This window comes from Passer montanus, unplaced genomic scaffold, assembly GCF_014805655.1.
Source record: "Passer montanus isolate IOZ18808 unplaced genomic scaffold, ASM1480565v1 scaffold24, whole genome shotgun sequence".
Classification (NCBI taxonomy): domain Eukaryota; kingdom Metazoa; phylum Chordata; class Aves; order Passeriformes; family Passeridae; genus Passer; species Passer montanus.
The window spans coordinates 4,718,271-4,740,225 of NW_024367037.1; the positions used below are offsets into that span (position 1 = coordinate 4,718,271).

The window sequence follows — 21,955 nt, forward strand, 5'->3', positions numbered from 1 at the left end:
GGTGCACTATTTTATTCAAACATAACTGTGCTGCTAGGGCCCCTCAAGCCAAGAAGCCCAGCATCTGGTTTGCTGTACTGCTATGCATCCTAAATTCATTTTCTGACGGAAGTCTTTTTGTTCACTTTTGGCAGGTAGAGTCTGTCCTCTTCCCAGCACTGCTAGTTGGTTACCCTCTTAAAACCTGTTGTGAAACCACTGCTGCAGGCACTAAGCATTCTTCCCAGTTTTCCCAGAGCACATGCAATATGCCACAGCCTGCTACACTCACTTGATCCTCACCTTTGGTGCTGACTCGATCAGCTTGCTGTTCCTGCGGTCCCAGCCAGCCCCTTCGAGGAACAGGCCGTGTATGTAAACCCCACCAATGTCAGCAGGAGGAGGGCCAACAACATCTTCTTTCATCATCTTGGTCACTTCGCTGTATAAAACAACACTGTCCAGTTCCCATCCTTTGGCTAAATTCATGCGAGTTGTCTCTTGCCTCATGGCTGTTAGGAATCCCTAAGGAGACACACAGGAATATGACAGACAGAGAGGATTTTTTTAAAAGCCTTGAATTTAAACCATTTACACCTTTTTTATTTTTTCCTATGTGACACCAGCTGTATTAAAGCTCGTCCCACAGAATTTCACGTTCATATAAACTAAATTCAGTAGTGCAAATCCAGTACCAAGCATCCATACATAATTGATGTGCACATGTTGGTGCTAAGCAGCCCCCAAGTTGGCTTGCTCAACATATCAGAAGTGTCTGTATAACTCACCTCTCATGCCTTTTTTTACAACCAACCAGATGGAGAGATGTATATAAGGCTGCCAGATTAATGTGTTTTGAGAGATTCCAAACACAGGTGATTTCTAATTTCTCTAACACTGACTATATTATTCATCTTTTCTTATACTAACATTGTAAGAAATACTTTTCAGTCAACAAATAAGCATTTTACAGAACATAAAGGAAGTACCAGCTGGAATCATGCCATTAGATACTGAAATGCCTCTGACACTTTGCTCAATGAAGTCTTTATATACAACAATAACATAGTGTTTTAGACAACAGTGAGATAAACCCAGAGCACTCCAGCAGCACAGAATAAAACTCTCTGTTCTAGAGAGCTACAATCTCATGACAGTGGTATAAGCTATCAAAAGACAAACCAGGCTGAATATGCTGGTTAGCTTCCCTGATACAGCTGTCCATGGGAAAGCACAGTTCAGTATGTGGGAAGTCCCTTAGTCCTTAAAGATGGGAGGGCAGACTCCTTTGCTGTTCCAGTGATCATGCTGCAGATGTACACATTATTTTACCTTGTGGAAATCCACTTCTGTAGTAAGGAGGTGAACAAATAAAAAACAAAATTGAATGTTCAAGAGCAATGAAAAGGACACCTAGGAAAGAGTAAGTTTCTTGACCTATTTCAGAACAGGGAACTAAAGCATCTGGAGACAGAGATGGGGGGATAGAGAGCCACATGAGCAACACACAAAGCGGGGAATCACTGAGGCAACAGCACAGCAAGGAAGAAATCAGGATGGGAATGAGGGAATTAAAAAATATTTTTATCTTCAATATTCACAGAGCAGGATGCTCTGTTGAGCTACCATTAGGGCCAAACGAATGGAAAGAAGTGAGATGTGGGAAAATCAGCAAATTGCCTACTGAACGCAGAGGCCACTCTCTGGCTGATGGGACTGGAGTGCTCTGAGCACTTAGTAGCCATGCAATACCCTTCAAGTTATGAGAATGTGAGATGACTCTCAGGAGCCCAGATGTTTCTGTTAACTCACACTGGTTGCTCCTCATTAATATAATACCAGAGACTCCAGGACAAGTGTTTTAAAGAGGCTTTGTGATAGCACAGATAGCAGTAATTGCGCTGGAAGTAGTTGAGAACTCCAGTGTATAGCTGAGGGAGACAGGATTAAAGGCCAAGTTCTTCTATCAGAAATGCCATTAAATGAAAGCAGAATCGTTGCAGTAATTTGTAGAATTTTAATTTGTAGAAACATGCTAGAACCAGTAGTTTAAAATACATGAAGTGTTCACTGCTGTAAGGCCCCAGAGGGCTACTGGGTCTCAGATAAACTGAAATATTAAAGAAAGAAGAGCCTGAAGAGGACAGAGCCATGACTGTATTAAGGGAATCAGTTCAAAGGCACCATGGAAACATTGGAATAAAAGTAAGCTCCAAGCTGTGAGTTGTCTTCAGGGATAAGGTTTAGATAGCAGATTATTCCTAGAGATGGCAGGACCTATACACTTTCTGCAGTGGGACTTTTCATGCTTATCTTCTCATTTGAATGAATCCTAGACAGCATTTGAAGACTGCAGTTGTGAGCTGGAGGCCCAGCTGGGTGCTCCAGAGTGGGTGAATGGCACAACAAAGAGCAAGACAGAATCAAGTGGTTTGAGGTGCCACTCTACAGCTGAGGCTCTGGCTGATCCCAAAATCCTCTGTCAGAGACATAATACACCAGTTGCCATGACATTTGTTTCAGTTTCTGGTAATCCTTTCTCTTTTTTGTTTTGTTTTTCTTGGTTGGTTGGTTGGTTGGTTAAGGTATTGGTATTTTTCTTGTATATGTGTGTTTGCCTTTTCCTGAATTTCTCCCTGTCCAGTTCACTGAAGCCTGCTGAAGCTTTGCCCCTTTGCCTTTTAAAAACCCATGAGAACTAACTCTGAACCTTCTAGTGAGAGAAAGCAGACACACATGGAGGCTATGACAAAAAACCATGAAAATCAGTTAAGTCTATTGCTCTCAGAATCATATTCTCTCCTTTACCTTATCTTTGGAGGTTCCTTGTTTGTCACTTTGCAAATACTGAGAAGTTTATGGCAGGTTTGCTAGAATTAAGTGGACACTGAGGAATGGAGGCATTCTACTTCATATTCTGATTAGTATTCACATTACTTTGGCATCTAAGGATCATAGAAGTAGGTTGAGGTGTCATTATGCTGAATACTACACAACCAGAAGGACAGCTTTGCCTCACAGTGCTTAAAATCTATATATAGGACAAGTGACAGGAACAGGACACAGACATGCAAACAAGGAAACAATAAAACAGTGTCAGCCACTAAATGGAAATTGGGAGGTAGAAATGAGAAATGCCTAATGTCAAGTTTTTGATGAAAAAATCCAGTAACCTCAGATTAACTTCCAGGAGGGAAGAAAATTCATGGCATTTCTTGCATTTTTCACCCCAGTTATCTCAGCCCAATGCAGACACACATGGGGAATCAGGTTTCTTTTACACAGAAGTCTGAGCCAGACCTCATTTGTATCACTAAAAATAAAGATTAACTTCTGTGAAATTACTGAATTTATCCTAGTGTATAAACAATCCAAGAGAAGGCAGAGTCTGATCCTATATTATTTTTTATTGCCAGAATGTCTCTTTTTCCCAGTGCTATAAATCTATTTTATTGCCTTGTGTTATCCGTGGCATTTATCCATTGACTGTGAAGCTAACAGTGAGATATATGCAAGTAGGCAAATTACTTAGGAGCTGCATTTCATCTCAGAAATGAAAGGATTTTTCTGACAACTTCTCAGGTATTACAAACAAGCCATTAGAACTGCAGCACTAACACCTCATCACCTCAGCTTGTTTGAGAAGACAAAAATCAATTTTCTGAACACGTAAAATACTGATTTTAAACACAGCAGTATGACAATTTACAAAGTAATAGTTAATTAAATAGAAAATTAGTCTTTGCTCAGGTGAATTGCTTTTAGAATGAGCCACTCCCACAGCTTAGGTTACAGAAAATGGTGACTACAATAACCATCTGATTCTTAAGCTTGTGATTGTCAGCACAAATAAATTTTTTAATCTCTGCACACAATGTATTTAGGGACTTTAAGAACTAGGGGTTATGAAGTGTGTAATTTTTGTATTTCTAGAGGCTTTCTCATTTACTATGGTCTATTAAATCACAATTTGTTTGGGGACATTTTACACTGATTATTTGGCAGCTCTTTTCAGAAATCCAGCTATTTTGATCCAAAAAAATGTAGGCTGCCAAATTTGGGCTGGCAAAATTTCAGAACCAACACAACCCCAGAGCACAAAAAAATCAGCTGAAATGTCCAGTACAAAATTTCTATCAGCCTTTGCTCATCTGTACAGCAAAAGCAAACACCAACAAAGCCAAAAGGCTGTTAGGGTTGCATCCAGCCTGATCATTGCAAAAGTTACTTTGAAGTATTTTAGAATGTTGCTATCAGCGTGTCGTTAGCAAACCAAGTGTGGAAGCATAATCATTTTATTAGAACTCCTACTCCTCTCCCTCCTGCTCGAGAACTCTTTGCTCAGGGGTTCTGTGAGCCCCCTTCCATGCTATAAAGTTGTACCAGCAGACAGCTGACACACACAGGTTAGATGATAGATGGATATTTCCCAGCAGTAGTCCTAGAGAATATTTGCCACTGTTGTTTTCTCTATTCTAGGCAGCTGTTAAAGCTAGCTTTTGCATTGCTAACAAGTACTGAGATTAAAATAGATCTTTAAAATAGCTCTTTCCTAAGGCTTCATAGAAACCTGTTGGCTGGATACTCTCACAATGACTCATTACCACAACTCACACTTCCCACAAACATCTGTGAATCATAAAAAGCTTTAATGAATGTGGATAGCTCTGCAAAGAAACTACACATCATCTAGGTATGTATACTTTACTTCTTTTAACTCTACTCTCAGCTGTTCCCTTTTTGGTGTTTCATTTTGTGCCAGGTTTTTATTTTAGATGGTGCAGATGAGAGGCTGTATTTTTTATATGTCTCTGCAGACCATGTCTGGCACAATTCTGGGGTGGTATGAATAACAGACCTTACATTTCAAAGAACTGATTTGCAAGGATTGAGAACCAAGTCCAAATCTCTTCTTCCTATGTCAAAGTTCTGGAACTTATCTTGTTTTGTACTCAGAAGTATTTTCATGCAATAAATAAAAAACAAATTACTGTAGTAGAAGAGCTAAAAAAAAGGAAGATTAAGTTGAAGTGCGAAAGCATGTACTTACCCAATTTCCTCATTATAATTAAAGCAGCTAAAAGATGTATTTCATTATTTCAGAAGCATTATTTTGTTCTAGCAAAAAATTTCTTCAGTAGATACCAAAGACGTTTTATTCTATATTTATGCTAAAAAATTAATATAGATTATACTTCATGTAGTCAATATTAAGTCAACTTGAAGTTCTCCCAAGGTCTAATTTAACTGTTACTCAGAAGTTATGAGTGGCAACGTGGCAATCTTACCTGTGGATTAAAGAATCCTGTCATCCAGAACTGGTTTGGACGGCCATCCTGCAGCCAGCTACTGAACTGCTGGTTTCGCTCAAGAAGCTCAGTAAACCAAAATCCTAAAGTAGCTGACTCCCAGGAAATCCTAGACCACAGTTTTGGAATTCTAGCGTCGTAAATATTATCTAAAGCATCTTGCAATTCTTCTGACATAATTATGGTTCCTGGAAGATAAGTAAAATGTTCAGAATGAACTTTCCCCTAGCTTGCAAAGGCAATTAAAACTTCCAAATGACATTCAAAGTCTAATAAACCCTCTTTTGTTGTGCCTTAATTGCACACCTGTAGCGCTGCAGTCTTATCAGTTTGCAGTTAATTTGTTCAAAATTATAAGACTTACTTAATTCAAAGCTAAAGGCGATAAGATAAATGATATTTCTTCTGTTGTTTTGATCAGAAACAAAGATATGTTTCTTAAACAACTTCTTCTCCCTCATAAACATTATTTATATTCATTATATTCACAGTATGTCTGGAATGTGATTAATCATTGAAAACTGTTTTATAAATTTTAATGGATCCTACATGCATGATCAATGATAGAGATACACTGTGTAACTCATCTATATCCTAAGCATGTACTGGCAGTGATTATATTCAAGAAATTCACTATTACTAATGATAACTTTGTACATTCCATTATCAAGATTCTCAATGGGAAAGCAGGAGGTACAATAAAGCTAAAGGCAAGCTTATTATTTTTTTTTTTTTTGGCATTGCATACTCACATATTCCATGCATAGTGCTGTTCCCTCCACTAAAATATTGACATTTACTAAGACAGTGATTTTTCAGTGACATTCACCCTTCCATGTGGTAGAAGTTCCTACACCTTGTGTACTCTCAATAGTACTGAGATCTGGAACACAGCCATGCCTCAGGGTGACTTCTCTGTTCCAGAAACTGGTTCTATTATTCTCTTACAGAAACTGGTCTGGTACCCCAACTTTGATTAAATATTCATATAAAACCAAAGTTCAATGTATCATCACACACATACAGCTGCTGTAATTCCCAGAAGGACAACAGGAGATACCAAACAGAATTAAGTGGCTTCCACCACAGAACATGTAAAGGAAAGAGAAGAGGTCTGGATGACTGCAAAGAAAAACTGCAATGGTCCATGCAAACACACGCAGAAGGAAATGTGGCCTGTGAAAAGAAAGCATTTCTAATCCCTTCCTTCCACTGAGGTTGACAGGGCTTCAGTTGAGGGCAAGGAAAAGAGTATCCAGAAACCAAACACCAGTTTAATTTTGAAGAATACAGCATTACAACCTAAACAGTCCTTACAGCAGTGTGGGCAAATTTAGTTCATTCTACAATACATAAATGGCAAACAGGCCTTGATTTCTTGTAGCAGATAATGAGTGATCTGTTTCCATTTATATGCACCTCTTTTTGTGCAACAAATTATTTGAGAAAACCATTAACTTTTAGCAAACTGTAAATATTAAAAAATACCACCTACACTGCATTCTCTGCAATCACTTTGCAATCAGGCTCAGAATCACATTCTGGGGTAGCTAAGAGACTTTTATAACATAAATAATAAGCCTTCTCTTTGGTTATTAATCTTCTCTATTATATAACAAGCATTCTAAGAGAACCAACATTTAAGAAAGAAGGCACTCCCTGTCTTCTCCACTTTGCTTAGAAAACGTAGTATTACTACGTTTCACCTTTCAGAGACAGATAAAGGTGGGGGGAAAAGTCTTGCAATGCATGTTGGTTTCAACTTCAGAGCAACCATACAGGGCACAAAAAGAGGGCACAAAATAAGTGAGGAGCATTCTGGTTTAGCCCTGGGGATCACTACCATTGAACTGAGAAAGAAAGAACTCTTTCATCTCTGGTTATTCCTTGTTTTCAGGCTGATACATTTAACTTATTCCTTTCTTTCTCAATTCTTCTGGGCAGGCTGGAGCTTTTCAAATAGGGAGATACAACCAGTTTCTGCCCTGAGGCATTGTGAAATCCCTTAGGATGTCTGCCTGCTATGACTCAGAGCAGCTGTTGAGAATGTAAGCCAGAGTGTTCTTGAGGATGAGGTATGTTCACAGCTCAGGCCGTGCCCCTATATCTGCATAAATATTCCTAGTGAGTGGGTGTCATCTCTGGCAGTAGGCATCCAGTGCTTGAATTTCAGCACTAAATGGCATCTGTGGGTGTTGGGATGCATTCCTGCAGCCAAAATAGTCTGATAAAAATAAAAATAATTAACCAAATAAAATAATAATCAGAAATGAAATCAGTACCATAGGAGAAAAATCATGCCATCTTTCTGGACAAAAGTGATAAAGGTGTTTGAAAAACTATCTTTGATAAATTGAATGAGTAAGCAATGAGTACAATGTCATAGGCTTCTCATATTTAACTTCTGAGAACCCCAGAGCACTGTACTATATGAAGAGACTGAACGTCCTATGAACTTAACATGACAGGCTCGAATGTTCTATGAATCAGACATGCCAACTGTTTATAACTTGGTTATTTTGGGGGTTACTCCATGGTATTCCCTTTCTTGAATGGAATAAAGGCCATCCAAAAATGACTGATGAAAGGTCAGGTGAGTTAAAGAAGAGAAGGCATTTCCATACTTTAAAAATAATATCTACTATAACCATACTGTTTGCACAGTCTGGAAATTAGGATTCTCCTTTTTGATTGTCCTACATTTATACCATCTCCCTTTTAAACCACATCTAAATCTCTCCTCTTGCTGAGTGGTAAATAACCCAAATAAAACTTCTCAGGTCTGAGGATAACTAGTTTTTATTGATGATTAAAGTAAATAGTCTGTTTTTTTTAAGTGATCTGGTTTTAGGGTGATTCATTCAATAGATACAATGCTTTGCATAGACTACATGAGGAGCTTGTATTATTTCTTGGAGTTGACCCTTTTCATTACCATACCTCCCACAAACTGAATCTGAAAACTGTGGAATTTGTAAAATTTGGATCTGTTTTGAATTTCACATTTATGAAAGTGTCTATCTGGACTAGGAAACTTGCATAACTCATTTAAATGAGTAGCTAAAGTTAGGAACAAAGGAAGGATCTTAAATTCCAGCATAAACCAAAGAAAGCCTTGGTCCACTGATTGATTCTCTTCCCACAGGCACAGATGTAAATCAAAAATAACAAGAATAATTATGTAGTATATAAATGAAATGAGAAAAGGCTACTTTCTCCATCAAGTACAATTTGCCAACAGCTGATATCATTATAATAAAATTGGAGACTAGCCCTGGAGGACAATACTTGCTAGACACTGCATCTGTTAAGCTAGCCTGAAGAGTACACAGAGAAAAAAGCTCATTGAAACCATCAATCCATTATTGACTGCCCCAGTTCCCAGCCCCAGAAGCTGACCTTTTCAGCCTTTCATCCCCACCCAAGTTTACCTCCCAAACAACTGCTTTGCTCTTGAAGCAGTCACACCTTACCTCCACCAACAAGCTCCAATTCCCTCTTCTTCGCTGAACACGTTGAAAAGAAAATGCCAACTTGTTTATAACTTCCTAAGTTTTCCTCTGTTTCTGCCTTATGGCAACAGCTAACACTTGCCTGTGTTTTCTCCAAAGCTTTTTAAATTTTTCCACCCAAAGGCACAAGGTATAAAGTGAATGTATGTTTTCCTATACCTAAAACTAATTTTTTTTGGCAAGATTTAATATGGTTCTGCCAGCTCTGTGACCACCACTGCTGTGCTGATAGAAGTCGACTTCTTTACTTCAGGCAGTTCTTGGGGTATTTTCCTCTTTTTCACTTTCTTCACTTAAGCATTTGGAGGTAATTCCCAGGAAGTTCCCAGAAGCTCATTTAACTCCACCACACTGTTTTAATCCTAAGGCCCCTGAAAAGTTTGTCACTTTCTTTTGCTCCAACTCTAGAACAGGAAGGGTAAAAGAGGCAGCCAAGACCTGCAATGCACAACACTCTCTCCACGTTTTATTTGTAGACTGGTATTCTTTCCAGCAGCATCTAACCTTTGCCTCTGCTCTGTTTTCTCTTTAAAGTTTAAGTTTAAAGCAGTAATTTGAAGATGCCTCTACAAAAAAAGTAACACAAATCACTACCCTGAGCTAGAGTAATACAACTGGCAGATAAATTCTATTCTGCAGTTTGTCCTTAATGTGCAGTGTGTGTTTCCAAACAGTTGTCCTGGCCAGCATCATGGCAAGCATATGTAACACCTATTAAGAAGTTCAGAAATTATGTGCCACACTGTGAAAGACAACAGGAGGCATTCTGGCATTCTTATCAGGATGAGAATTAAATAATGGATGAGATCTGCTGAGCCAAGAGTAACTACACCACAAGACATACTAGACTCATCCCCTTAGTTCCTCAAATGATCTCCCCCTTGTTACATTCCATTAATGTCTTTACTGAGTGCTCTTAATTATTTTCAAATAAAATCCTCTTCCAAAAGTGATGAATCCCCACAAGCCTCACACACACACAGATACATACACACAGTACAACTTGGTAAGGTAAGAGCCCAAGATCTTTCAGTTCAAAATTCTATTATCATTGTCAGCAAGCCAAACTAAAACTGTGTTAGTGTTAGCAGTCTTATACCACTACGAGCCAAACTAGAACTAGCCAGACAGGGAGAATGACTCCACACCTCTTCCTTTCATGGGAAATTACCTTTCCTGTGCACTCTGGCAAGACTAGTTTCTTGAGCTTCACTTTTTCACCATGTAGGTTAAAATAAATTACCAGCTACATCTTTTGACTCTTTTTGACTTCATTTTTATCCCTCTTGTAAGGTGCGACATACAATGAACTGAAATTCCTTTCAGCATCATGATACAAATGTTACTTTAAACCACATGTTTCACAAATAGTGAATCTTTATCTTGAGCTTCACTCATGAGCTTGTGTAGATGATATAAATATCCTACACAACTTCTAAAACATGCCATGGAACTGCTGCATTTTCAGGAAATGCGTTACCAGGAAAGGACTTCTCTCTCCTAACTCTGCAAATACTATACAAATAGCAGTGGGAGTTCTGTGATCATGGGGCAGATATATGACATGAAAAGATAAAAAAATCCAAGGTTTCTCAGATGTTCTGCACTTGTTCATGAAGTAGGCAATTTAGGCAATTCCCAAGGATTAGTTTGAAAACACAAAGCTGTAAGGTACCAGAAACCAGAACCAAGCAGATGCAGTTTTATGACCAAAGTAGAACCTAGATATAAGTAATGAGTTAAGCATTTATTTTGTTTCACAAGAAGCCCTTAAACACAATGTTAACTGGGCCAAAAAGAATAAGGATTAAAATCAAACTAAAAGCTGTGCTTATTTCCATTCCCAAGGATTCAATACCCACTTTCAGTGCTACTACAAGTATGCTCCACTTCATTCATGGAAAACACTCCCACAGAATCTCTCTTCTCACTTTCCTCACCAAGAGAAGACATCAAAATGCTTACCACTCTTATTCAGTGCATGGAGAAATAGAGACAACCTCACAAAATTTCACAGACAGGCCACATTCAGACAAACTCAAACAAACTCTAAAAGGCTAGGAATAACTGGATAGGTCATTAGATTTTATTGCCTTTAGAGATACTATCTTCACTAGTAGGAGAGGGGCTTTGAAGTACCCACTTTACAATAAAGAGTGAGAGATTAGTGTTCTGTGCCAGAGGTCTCTACACTGCCAGAGGCAGGAGGTAAGTACACAGGAACTCTACAGCTTGGATACTGCCCTACAAAGAATGGTCATCTTTTAATAGGGGCTCAAGGTCTGCTGCTCATAACCCATTAAGATGTGGCATTTTTGGTGCAAACCCCATGTCTTCCCCTTGTCTCTGAAAAGATTTCTGTTTGGAACATGGCTTCTATTTAGAGCACTCAAGAGGACAACCATCACTGCTGTGTTCTGATTTATGGTGAAGCTCTGTATTATGCCAACTGTGAAATAAACTCTGGCCAATCAATAAGTAATTAAAGCAGAAGTAATGGTTGGGACATAAGTGAGAGTACAAAGTGCAGCTACAATCTAATTACTACAATTTGATCCAGAAAAAGTGTCCCTCTGGGCAGCAAAGTTTATTGGTGGAGATGCAAGCTTCTGGGGCATATTTGCCAACAAACATGTTGGACATAGGCTGAGTATCCTCACCCCTCCCAAAAGCTGAACTGCTTAATCTGCCCTCTGGACAGAAGGACAAAACTGTGTCTGCAAATTCCTTCTACATCCCTCATGTTCAGCTTTGTGTGGGCTCTCCCTGAGGAGGGCTTTACATTACCTCAAATTACCTCAAGAGCCCCTGAGGAGGGCTTTACATTACCTTGGTGAGCAACATCAAAGTAACAAGGTCCATCCATTCATATCCAAACTGCAGAATCAGATATTCAGACTTCCTTTCACAACCTAAAGACACACTATATTCTTAAACACCAAATTTATTTGAAATTTTAGGTCTGCTTAAAGTGGGTGCTAGACCTTAACAGGTTCATAAAGCCAGAGCCAGATACGTGAGCAGGGCAGATGTCAAAAATTACCTGTTTGAGCAGGCACCAGTTTACCTCATTGTAAAGAAAATGAAGCACCTCAGATGACTTGATTGCAGTTGACTAGTTTTGGGAGAGAATCTAGTATGAGACAGTTTGGGGTTTTCCCTTTTGGTGAGATAGAGTGCCTAAGTTCTTTCCATCCCCTAATTAACAGTCTACCACATGCACTTGATATAGCATGAACATGCCAGAAGCCATTAATTGTTATTGTTAACTATACATCCAATTTTGTTTTCAGAGCAATTTTTCATTATATTTAACTTGCCTGTCCGTAAGAAATTATGTTGTAGAGAATTGCATAAAAGTTACAGCATTAACTTGATTAAACATCTGGCAGAGCACTGTGCCCACTGTGGAACTGAATGTGAAGTGCAAATAAATTACTCATAAATGTTACTCATCCACCCCTCTGCAGAATATTATACATATTGAGAATTTAAATATATCTGTCACAATCAAGGAAAGATTAACACTTTCTTGGATGGAAAATATTCCTTTTATATATTTGAAAGGGACCCTATTCACATATAAAAGGGAACAATTGTTTCTTCCAGCTTGATCTTTATGTACGTTATTACAGGATATGAAAGATTATTAGCCTTGGGCACATCTTACCTAGATTCAGATTATAGGCATGAGGTTTCTGAAGCATGTCTTGTTGTCTTAGTGTATCATACAAATGATAGGAAAAAAGAAATCCCTTTTGATCCTTATGTAATAAAAATACAAATTAAAAAATAATGCCCCCTCATGAAAGACATTGTCAGAATACCAGTAAGGCAGATTACAGTAATGCCATCAGCTGTGTCAGAAGGGACTAATTCTGAGGCATTCTGTCCTGCTCGCTGTGAGAAGAGTTTGCTCTGTCAGATAATTTCTGTCTCTCTGCTAGAGAACAGCAGACTTGGGTGAGAGCTTTACCACTGGAATCTACCCATTCCTGCTTCCTTTTAATTTGTTAATTCAAGAGGCTTGGCTGAGCAACAGTACACTTTCCTTCCTGGGTATTTCAACTCTTGCAAAAGAGGAAGCAAAATAGGAAGTGAAAACAAAAAGCAGATGGCAACATCATTGTTCCTTCTTTTTCCTCACTCTTTTTCTGATCAAATTTTCCATCTGCTTCTACTTGCCTCTACTCTTGGGTTTTTTTAACTTCATTCACCATTGCTCACTTTTAGCCAAATACTCCTGTCTCTGAGAGATACTGAGAGCTGTTTCCTGCCTCCTGTGAAGCCTAAATGAAGAACTGTCTCTCTCTCTCTCTCTTTTGATTGACACTGCCACTCACTTCAGCTTCCATTTAGAGACATGCCATTTGGTATAACCAGTTTCACAAATGTGTCAAATTTCACCTTAAATTAGAGTCTTTTTCACCTTGCCTCCTGAGTTCCCTGTCTCTCAATTACTTAGCAGCAACCCTTCCACCTTGTTCTATGTCATTATGTCTCAACTTAATTTCTTAAATAACTCTGGTACATGGCCCATGGACTTTCTCACGCAATTCTGCTCCTCTGAGCTCTGTAGCATCCTAGAGAGAATCACAGAAGTGAAGGAGTGCTGAGGGACATGAACTGCAATACTGGAGAAGATGCATGCAGAATAAATTTAGGTGGAGTGTCCTTAGAGATGCAATCAGGAGATTTTTAAGGGCTAGAATTAGTGGTCATATGACAAAGACAGAGAAAAAGAGAAAAACTGTGTGAGGGAGGGAACAAAAGAGAAAGGAAGGAAATGAGGAGAAATATTTATTTAGTTATATGGTATAAGTAACTGCTAGTAATAAGCTGCACTTTAATTAAATGTTTGATATTGCAGCTTACCATCAATAGCCAATTTGAGATCAGTCAGTGTAGTTCGAACTCTGGATATAACAAGTTGCATCCGGTCAATTTCTTGACGGAGAAATATGTTTATGGGCTGAAAAGCTCCCATCTTTTGAAGTTGTGCTTTCACCTAAAAAAGAATAGTGCAATTATAAAATCTAATCTCCTGTTTCCCATGCAATAATTTTTGAAAGCAAAAACATTTTCAGAAAAGAAACATTTTAGTAACAGATGGCCATTCAAGCCCTGTGCCAACTGTAAGATTTAGCACACTGTGACTCATTAGCTTACCAGAATGAGCTCCTCCATCATTCTAAGAAGGGAAAGTTCCCTCTTTTTGAAGGGACACAGCAGTTCCTTCTGTCCTTGTTAGGCTGCAGGGTCTTAGATCTTAAAATAAAAAACCCCACATGCTATACAAAAGCACTGTTTGATGGTAACTTCTTTGTATTTCCAAATTGTGCTGGGTGAACTTCATCACCTTTCCTTGCCCTACGGAGCTGAAATAATGTAACAAATGGAGTTCCACTTAACAAGAACAATGATATGTAAAAGCTGCTACTTTCAGTAGCATGTGACTTGTTCATAAGACAAGATGCTCATGGATACATTACTAGAGAGGCAAGACTGACAGAAATAATACAGCTGCCACAGAAATCTGTTACACCATTATGTGCACCATTTTGCAAGTAGAAGCCTTTGGCCTTTTTAGTTTTCAAGGGTAACAGTTTCTCTCAAATTCAACAGAGAATGTTTTCAAAACGGAAGCAGTTGCCTGTGCTGGTTAAGGACATGTCATAATGAAAGTAGCAATAGCATTCCCTGTCTCTCTTCTGCATATGATGTGCATGGAATGTGCTTCAGCCATGCACTGCAGGTTCTGTGTATATCAAGGTTCACTGTATACTACAGTGCATGAGAGAGGGTTTAATGGCACCTGCAAAAGTCATGGTGCCTATAGCCCACACAGTGCCACAGTGCCAGAACTCCCGATTTTTCAGACTTTCAAGAATTGTTCCCCACTTTTAGAAAGCCAATGGCTCATATATCTTATTATGTATAATATTATGTATACTGTACATTTTAAACAAATAATAAACATTACTAAAGATTTAATTATTACCATGAATGGCAAATTTCTGCAAGATGAATATCATACAGCAGATAAGTAGTTATAAACACTGGTATAAATACATAAATGCTTTGGCAATTTCCAAATCTTAAATTTCAACTCTAAGCCCAATAAAATACTCTTTCTCAACTTTTTATGCTATCCTCCTTGGGAGACAGCTATCAGCAAGGTTATACATCATATTTTAATCACAAGGACCTATGGATTTGTCAGACAGAATGTCCAAGAAATAGGTGCCAGCCAATTATGCTAATGCTTTGCAGTGTGACAGTACATTTTACAGACTGAGTTAATGTGTCCTGCCTGTGAAAGAGAAAAAAATACTTAAATCAGCTATCATAGACTAGAGCTGAGGCAATAAAGTTTTTGGATAATCCACACAATTAAATATTCTGATTATTTCACAAAAAATCCAGGGAAAACTTCTGCTTTCTGAAAAATTCACAGGAATTGGTAATTTTGCTTCTTGACAAAAAGTAAAAACATTATTTATTTTTTTCAGAATACTTAGAAGTCTAGTGCATGCCACTAATAAGAAAGAAATTGTACAGTATATAGTCTATGCATTTTATCCTTTAAATAGGAAACACAATTTTTATTTCTAGTCTACAAAGCATATGTTCCTTTTGGGGATCATTTAGAGGAAGAATTCTCCCGTTTGAGGAAAAATTGTATGAAAGATGTTATTAAAGGGGTTATTTTCCAAAATACCGATATTTATGACTCTACAAACAGGACATTAAATAAAAATTCTAAAATATTACTGCTCTGATAATTGTAAAATTTAACTAGTGAATTCTCAGAACACAATCTTCTGATTTACTTTCATGTACCTACAAAAATACCTATAATGTTTTGAATTATGGAGGCAACCAATAAGGCAGAAATTTGCTAATCCAACCTAGATATGCTCAGAACACTCAGGCTGGAGTACCAAGCATAACCAGATATCGAAATTGGGGAAAAAAGTTCCATACTTCTTACTTTATTGTATACAAATCAATCCTGATCTATGGTGAGATTTACTGAGTACAACACAGTGCATTTCTTGGAAGTATTGCTGCTAGGATTCATTTCAAATACAAGCACTGAATTATGATTAAGTAGTTTTGTATTAAAATTCTTCTTATCAAGCAATCAGATAACTTACAGCCGGGGCTGTACTTATTATGACATAAAGATATGGATACTGAGTCTCAGAAAAAAAAACCCTCAAAAGACTGAACTCATTAACCAAAATAGCTTTTCTGAGATTAATATAATAATTCCATAAAGCCCACTTAGAACATCCCCTTTTCATTATGCAAACAGCTATCATCCAACATAAAACAATGTGATTTAAGAAAGGAGCTACTAAAATAATAATCTTAATAGCTTTGTCTACATGATTTTGCAATGCATATCTCTACTGTGTCAGATTCCTTTATGCATATTTCTTAACTCTCCTCAGGTCACCAGTTTCTTTGTCAGCACATACTTTATAGGACTGTCAGTAGAAAAGTGGTTGCTGAACTCATGCCATGATCATTGATCAAGTTACTGTAGTAGTGACTGCCTATGGTTTTCAGTAAATGCTATTTTTTTTAATCAGACTTCGTTACTTGCTACATTCCCTGTCAGGAGAAATGGGAAGTCCATCACTCTGTAGATGGATAAGCCAAAGCTCTTTTCAAGGGAAGTCAAGAACCCCTTCCTTGCTGCACATAAGGAAGCAGAGACTAAAATACATAGAAAATAGAAGACGCTCCAGAGCTGGATAACCACCATATCTGATAGTGTTGATAAGTAAAACCAATGACACATTACAGAATCATCTATGTCAGTGTTTCTGTACAGACCCTGAATATTTTTTTTAATTTTTGGGTTGTTTTTTTTTTGTAGCAAAAACCCTCTACTGAACACTAGATTTCAGGCATACAAAGGTTTTAGCTTCAAATTAAACTAACGCAAAAGGTGTGCTTCAGGGACTCTAAGGTACTTCAATTACTAATGGGGTCAGCCTACAGGCCCAGACTAGAGTTAGACAAGGCAAATTCCCCAGCAAAACATCTAATGAAGGCCTGGGGTTCTCAGACAAATTCCTATTTCCATGCAGTGCTTGCTAATGTAGCCATAGCCTTAGAGGAATTACAGCTAAATCAATACTACAGAAAATATTTAAAGAAAAAAAACTGCTGCTACTTGCTATTCCTTAGAAAGCTGTTTTTCAAGATGCAAGGATCATTTTCTTTGTAAACTTCTCTGCGTGACAGGCTGACATTTATTCTTGCACCTGTCTTCACTCTCATGGACTGACTGGACCTAATCATTTTACCACTAATCTCTCTGTAACCTGCAAGGCGAGGCCCAGAAGCAAAAAGGTTCATGAAAGCAGAATTCTTACTCAGAGGAAAATGAGGACAGTTTCAGGTCAGGAGGAAGGTTTATTTTGCTTTTCCACCACCTGTGTCAAACCACAAGCTGAGAAAGCATGCAAAGGTGACTCATTTTGTTTCTGCTCTTTTGAGTAAGTTACTTGACTGGTGAGAAGCATTGCAAAAACACAACAACAAAAGAAGCAGCATACATCATGGGGTAAAATGGTTGCCCTGTTTTGAAAGCTGTTGAGACTGAAGTCATTGCTGAAGGCTTATAATTGAGAAATGAAGGCCTCTCTGTGGCAGCCTGAAATTTCTCTGGATTCACAATGTATCAAGAGAAAATACAATCTGGAGCTCTGAATGTCAGCAAATAATTGGTGTTGGTACCATCTGTCCCTAACCCAGTCTGTTGGGGTTGTAGCTCTCTGCAAATTCACTCCACATTTTCTAAAGGGAGCCACATGAACTGATCAAAAGTAGCAACGGCACCTGCCACTTTCTCTGAAGAGAATTTGCTTTTAATTACCTTCATTGTTTCAAAAAAATTTTGCTCCTTTTCTCCACTGATAATATCTTTGTACCTAGGTTTTCAAAGACTAACACATCATGGCATTACTGGAGCACAATATTATTCTAAAAGCAAACCCAAGCTGTACTGGTAGGACTAATGAATGCTTCTGTTTTTACTGATCTTTTGCAATAAGGAAAATGCATACAAACTCTTTTTCTAGACACACTCCCTCAGCCTTTTACAATTTAGGATATTTGTTTTATTTGTTTCAGATTTATTAAATTGATTAGTATGTAACAATGTCCTGAATGACCAAATGTTGACTTAAATTGACAAATAACAGAACCCATCTAATTTCCGTTGTTTTTTCTTTTTCTCAGAAATCGCAGCAAGTAATTGCATAATCCATTTCACTCCTTATACCTGCAAGCATAATTTCATTTGCCATATTGTAGCTTCTGCCAAACTATTGCTTCTTTCCTCAGAGAATACCTAAATTCTCCCTTCTTTTCTGCTCTGATTGATGAAATTCTTTGTTATATGTTATTGAACATGATACTCATTTTCTTTTTCTGTATTTTAGTCATTTGGGTTTGGGGCTTTTTTCAGCCTATGCAAACTTGCATTTAAAAATTTAGCTTTCTTTACAGCTCACTTCAGCTATATCCATGCTTTCTAAAAGGTTCTAGAATAATTCAGTAACAGCTTAAATGGGATACACATGTGATATAGATTTTTTTGCTTCTTGTGTAGATGTGGCCACACTTCTGGCACATAAGCAACACGTAAGACGTGGAACTGGGCTCTAATGGTAGAAAAGGGAAATTCCTCTACAACAAGGAAAGAATTTGGAAAGACCAAATCAAGTTCTAAGATGTAGAGAATGATACAAGTTCTAAAATGTAGAGGAAGGGACAAAGGGCAAATTCACTAGGCAGACTGATTAAAGAAATACTGAAAAATCAGGGTCCAGAAAAAACAATGTCAAATCTCATAACACTACAGAATTAAAATCTGTAGACGTTGCAGTGCAGGTGAGACAGCCAATGAGATATTCCAAGGAATACGTTATTAGCAACACCAAACTCTTGGAAAATGAACACAGGATATTCTCTAGATGGTCAGAACAAAGGAATGACTACCATGCTACAGAAACTAGACATAATTTTTAATGTTTCTGTGGAAAAGTACTGTGCCATCCATCAGTAGTGTAGACTGAAAAAAAGGCGCATAAATAGAGTGGTATGATTAATCAAAGTGAAGTGTAATTCACAGATAAAGATGCACAGAGCTTTAGAAAACTAGATATCCCCAGAAAGAGGTGGTATCTACACTTACTGAACTCAGAATGCATCTGTAAGAAATACAGAAGAAAAAAGTCAATCTAACAGCACATCCTCTGTACAAGCTCAAATCTCCTTGGTTGAATCATAACAGGACAGCTATCAAGCCAATTAAAGCAAAATAAGTTTCCTTTGAAGCTCATAGAAGATGTAAGAGAAACAGCACTGAAGCAAAGAAATGTTAATTCTGAGCATCATTGCAATGATGATTGCTTATTAGAAAATAAGAACCCTCGTGTATGATTGGCAGATCATGAGAAAAGATAATAGTTTGTCATACTGCTTGATGATGAGAGTGAAATGAAATTGAAACAATTGGTGGTGATTTTTTTTTTAATACAGACACATGAAACAGTATGTATTATATACAAATACAAATGCAGCAGTAAAATAGAGAGAGATAAGTCAAGAGTGAAGGACTGAGCATCTGAAATAACCCTTTCAGACCCTTTGCCCTTAATTACAGTCCCTGGTTCCAAAACTGATGGTCTCCAAAGCTAAGATTTGATGAAGTGACTCAAAAGGGGAGGCATCCCCCACATGTGGTTTGTGTGCATAACCTCAGTGAATAAACCAAGGAAGGAAAGAAAGTGAATGAGCCTAATATTAAACAGAAGAAATGCCAGAGAAAAACAGTTTAATCCAAAGTGAAATTTGGATTAAACGAGTGTATGTGCATTTTACATGACCAAAAGGTACTGCATGGATTTCCCAGGGGTAAAACCTGAGACTACCCTCTGGTTACAATGTAAAGTGCAGTAAGTACTATCGATGTTTTCTAAGCATTACAAATTCTTCAGGAGGAAAAAAGTTGTCAGCTTAACAAGAGAATGAAGAAATAGTCCATTGGAGGATTTAGCAAGTATATTGTAAAAACTTAGCTCAATACCCATATTACAAATATGGCAAAAGTATACATGGTATCCAGGCATTCAGTATTTTACTGCTACTGTAAATTGGAAAAAACAATGAAGGAGCTGAATGAAACTAGAAGAATCTAGTTCCATGAAAAAGCTTTACTCTGATTGGAAAGATAAGGGAAGAGGACTGAGAACAATTTAAGGTGTAAATGATGGTTGTAGATACAACATGAAAATTATTACATTCATTAAATTATGAATTATTATTACACTTACTAGATTTAATTTTATTTTCTATTTCTAATATTTATTAACTATTAAATAATAATATGAGAACTAGAAAACGGACTCTTAAAACTGACTCTTCTTAATCAAATTCTACAAAAAATTATGCATATACTGTCATTAAGACTCACTCAATAAGAAGGTGACGAAAACGAAAAATAACAAGATAGTAAGAAAACATTTTGTGGCAACATGTTTCACCAAAAAATGTTGCAGATTGTAAGTAGCTTGACAACAGGGGAATGAAAAGAGAAGTTCCAAGCTGAATTATGACATTACAAAAGTGGCTATTTATCCAAGACATATTCAATCTGAGATTAATAGTAGAAGGGAAGACAGGAAATACTGCTGAGCTCCCAAGATGATTAGTTGTTACTTAGGTGGACATTCTAGGTTGGCCAGAGAAGAAAATAAAGCATGCATAGCAAGTTGTAATTCATACTGAGCATTTTACCAGCTTGAACTACAACTGGGGGGGAGCGGGGGAGGGGGGAAGCACTATCAAGGCAAAACAGAATTGTAAAGCATAAAATCATGGAAATGAGGGCATTTTAATATTTACTGTTCATGAAACCCTTGGCAAGGCAGCAGAACCTACTTATAAACTGATGCAAGAGTCTCTATGCTGGATTTTTCCATTTAATGGGGATGTTAATAAAAAATGCAAGAAAATATTGACAAAGACACCTCTTATGGCTCAGACCCAAAAAAATCTAGAGCATGAAAAGGCCCGTGATAAAATTCACTCTTCATCATGGTGGTGTCATAATGGGAGTAGGTAAATTTAATGCTGTAACCACTATAGGATCACCAGACCCTCAGAAAGTCATCAAGCTACATCTGTAAGCTACTAAGGAAAGCAAGAACTTTCTGAAGCCTTTAATGGGTCTTCTGAGTTAAGGTGACTGATTGAGTGGACTGTGGCATTTGAAATATGTCTTTCTGATGTAGGAATATGTCAGATAATAAAGCAAAACAGACTTATAAACCCCTATGCATAATTTTAAGATCTTTTTAAAACATATGCCAGTTAAATTTAAGAAGCACAATAAAACTTACAAAACACGAATGTATATACATGCATACATAAAACATCTGTTTTATAAAGTAGTACATACCTCATGAGGATTATAATCTGGAGGTAACTTCTCTAGCATCTCATCAGCAAGACGCTGCACCACTGCTTCCCGGGTTTCTCCCCCTCTGGTACTGCTGTCTTTGGGCTGGATGCTCACTATGGTACTGAATGTCTCATTAGCCAGGTTGGTCTGGTAAGTTATATCTGCATTAGGGTGAAGTCCAAACACCTTAAAGTGAAAGGTATAAAAATTGATGGGGAAAAAAAGAATTCATGAAAATGGATAGACAAGGAAAAAAATTCTCAGCTCCATAAAACAATAGATATCACTGGAAGTTCTTCCATTTAAATGGTCAAGGACCAAACCCAAATTTCACTAAACATTAACACAGGCTGCATATGCAATAGTGTTTTCATTCACGTCAGTGGAGGGTTTTTTAACTGATCGCATTGTCTTCTGTGGAATGGTATCAAGGGGGTGAGAAGAAATCCCTTTACTTTGGTTCAATGTTGGAAATGTCATTTGTGGACATTGACCCCTTAGCATTAGTTCTGTGTCTCTGTGGATCTATTGCTCTTGTACCAGCTCAAGTAGATGCCTCTAATTATCTGACCAGTCAACATTTCTAACATGTTTTATTTTACTCAGACTCTTAGGCTTATAAGGCATGTAGCATGGTGAATAAAATAATGCCCACATCTGAAGCA

At 37.6% G+C, this 21,955-nt stretch overlaps 1 protein-coding gene across 1 annotated transcript in view; it reads right to left on the reverse strand.

Annotated features, from left to right (window-relative positions):
• The window catches only part of LOC120502972 (dynein heavy chain 5, axonemal-like), a 149,650-nt gene that overhangs the window by 4,646 nt on the left and 123,049 nt on the right, over positions 1-21,955 (reverse strand). Inside the window, exons 70-73 of the mRNA XM_039711017.1 lie at positions 21,288-21,476; positions 13,676-13,808; positions 5,268-5,476; positions 283-504 (exon numbers count right to left, since the gene is read on the reverse strand). Of these exons, the coding sequence (XP_039566951.1) occupies positions 283-504; positions 5,268-5,476; positions 13,676-13,808; positions 21,288-21,476 (753 nt within the window). The remainder of the gene's footprint in view (positions 1-282; positions 505-5,267; positions 5,477-13,675; positions 13,809-21,287; positions 21,477-21,955) is intronic.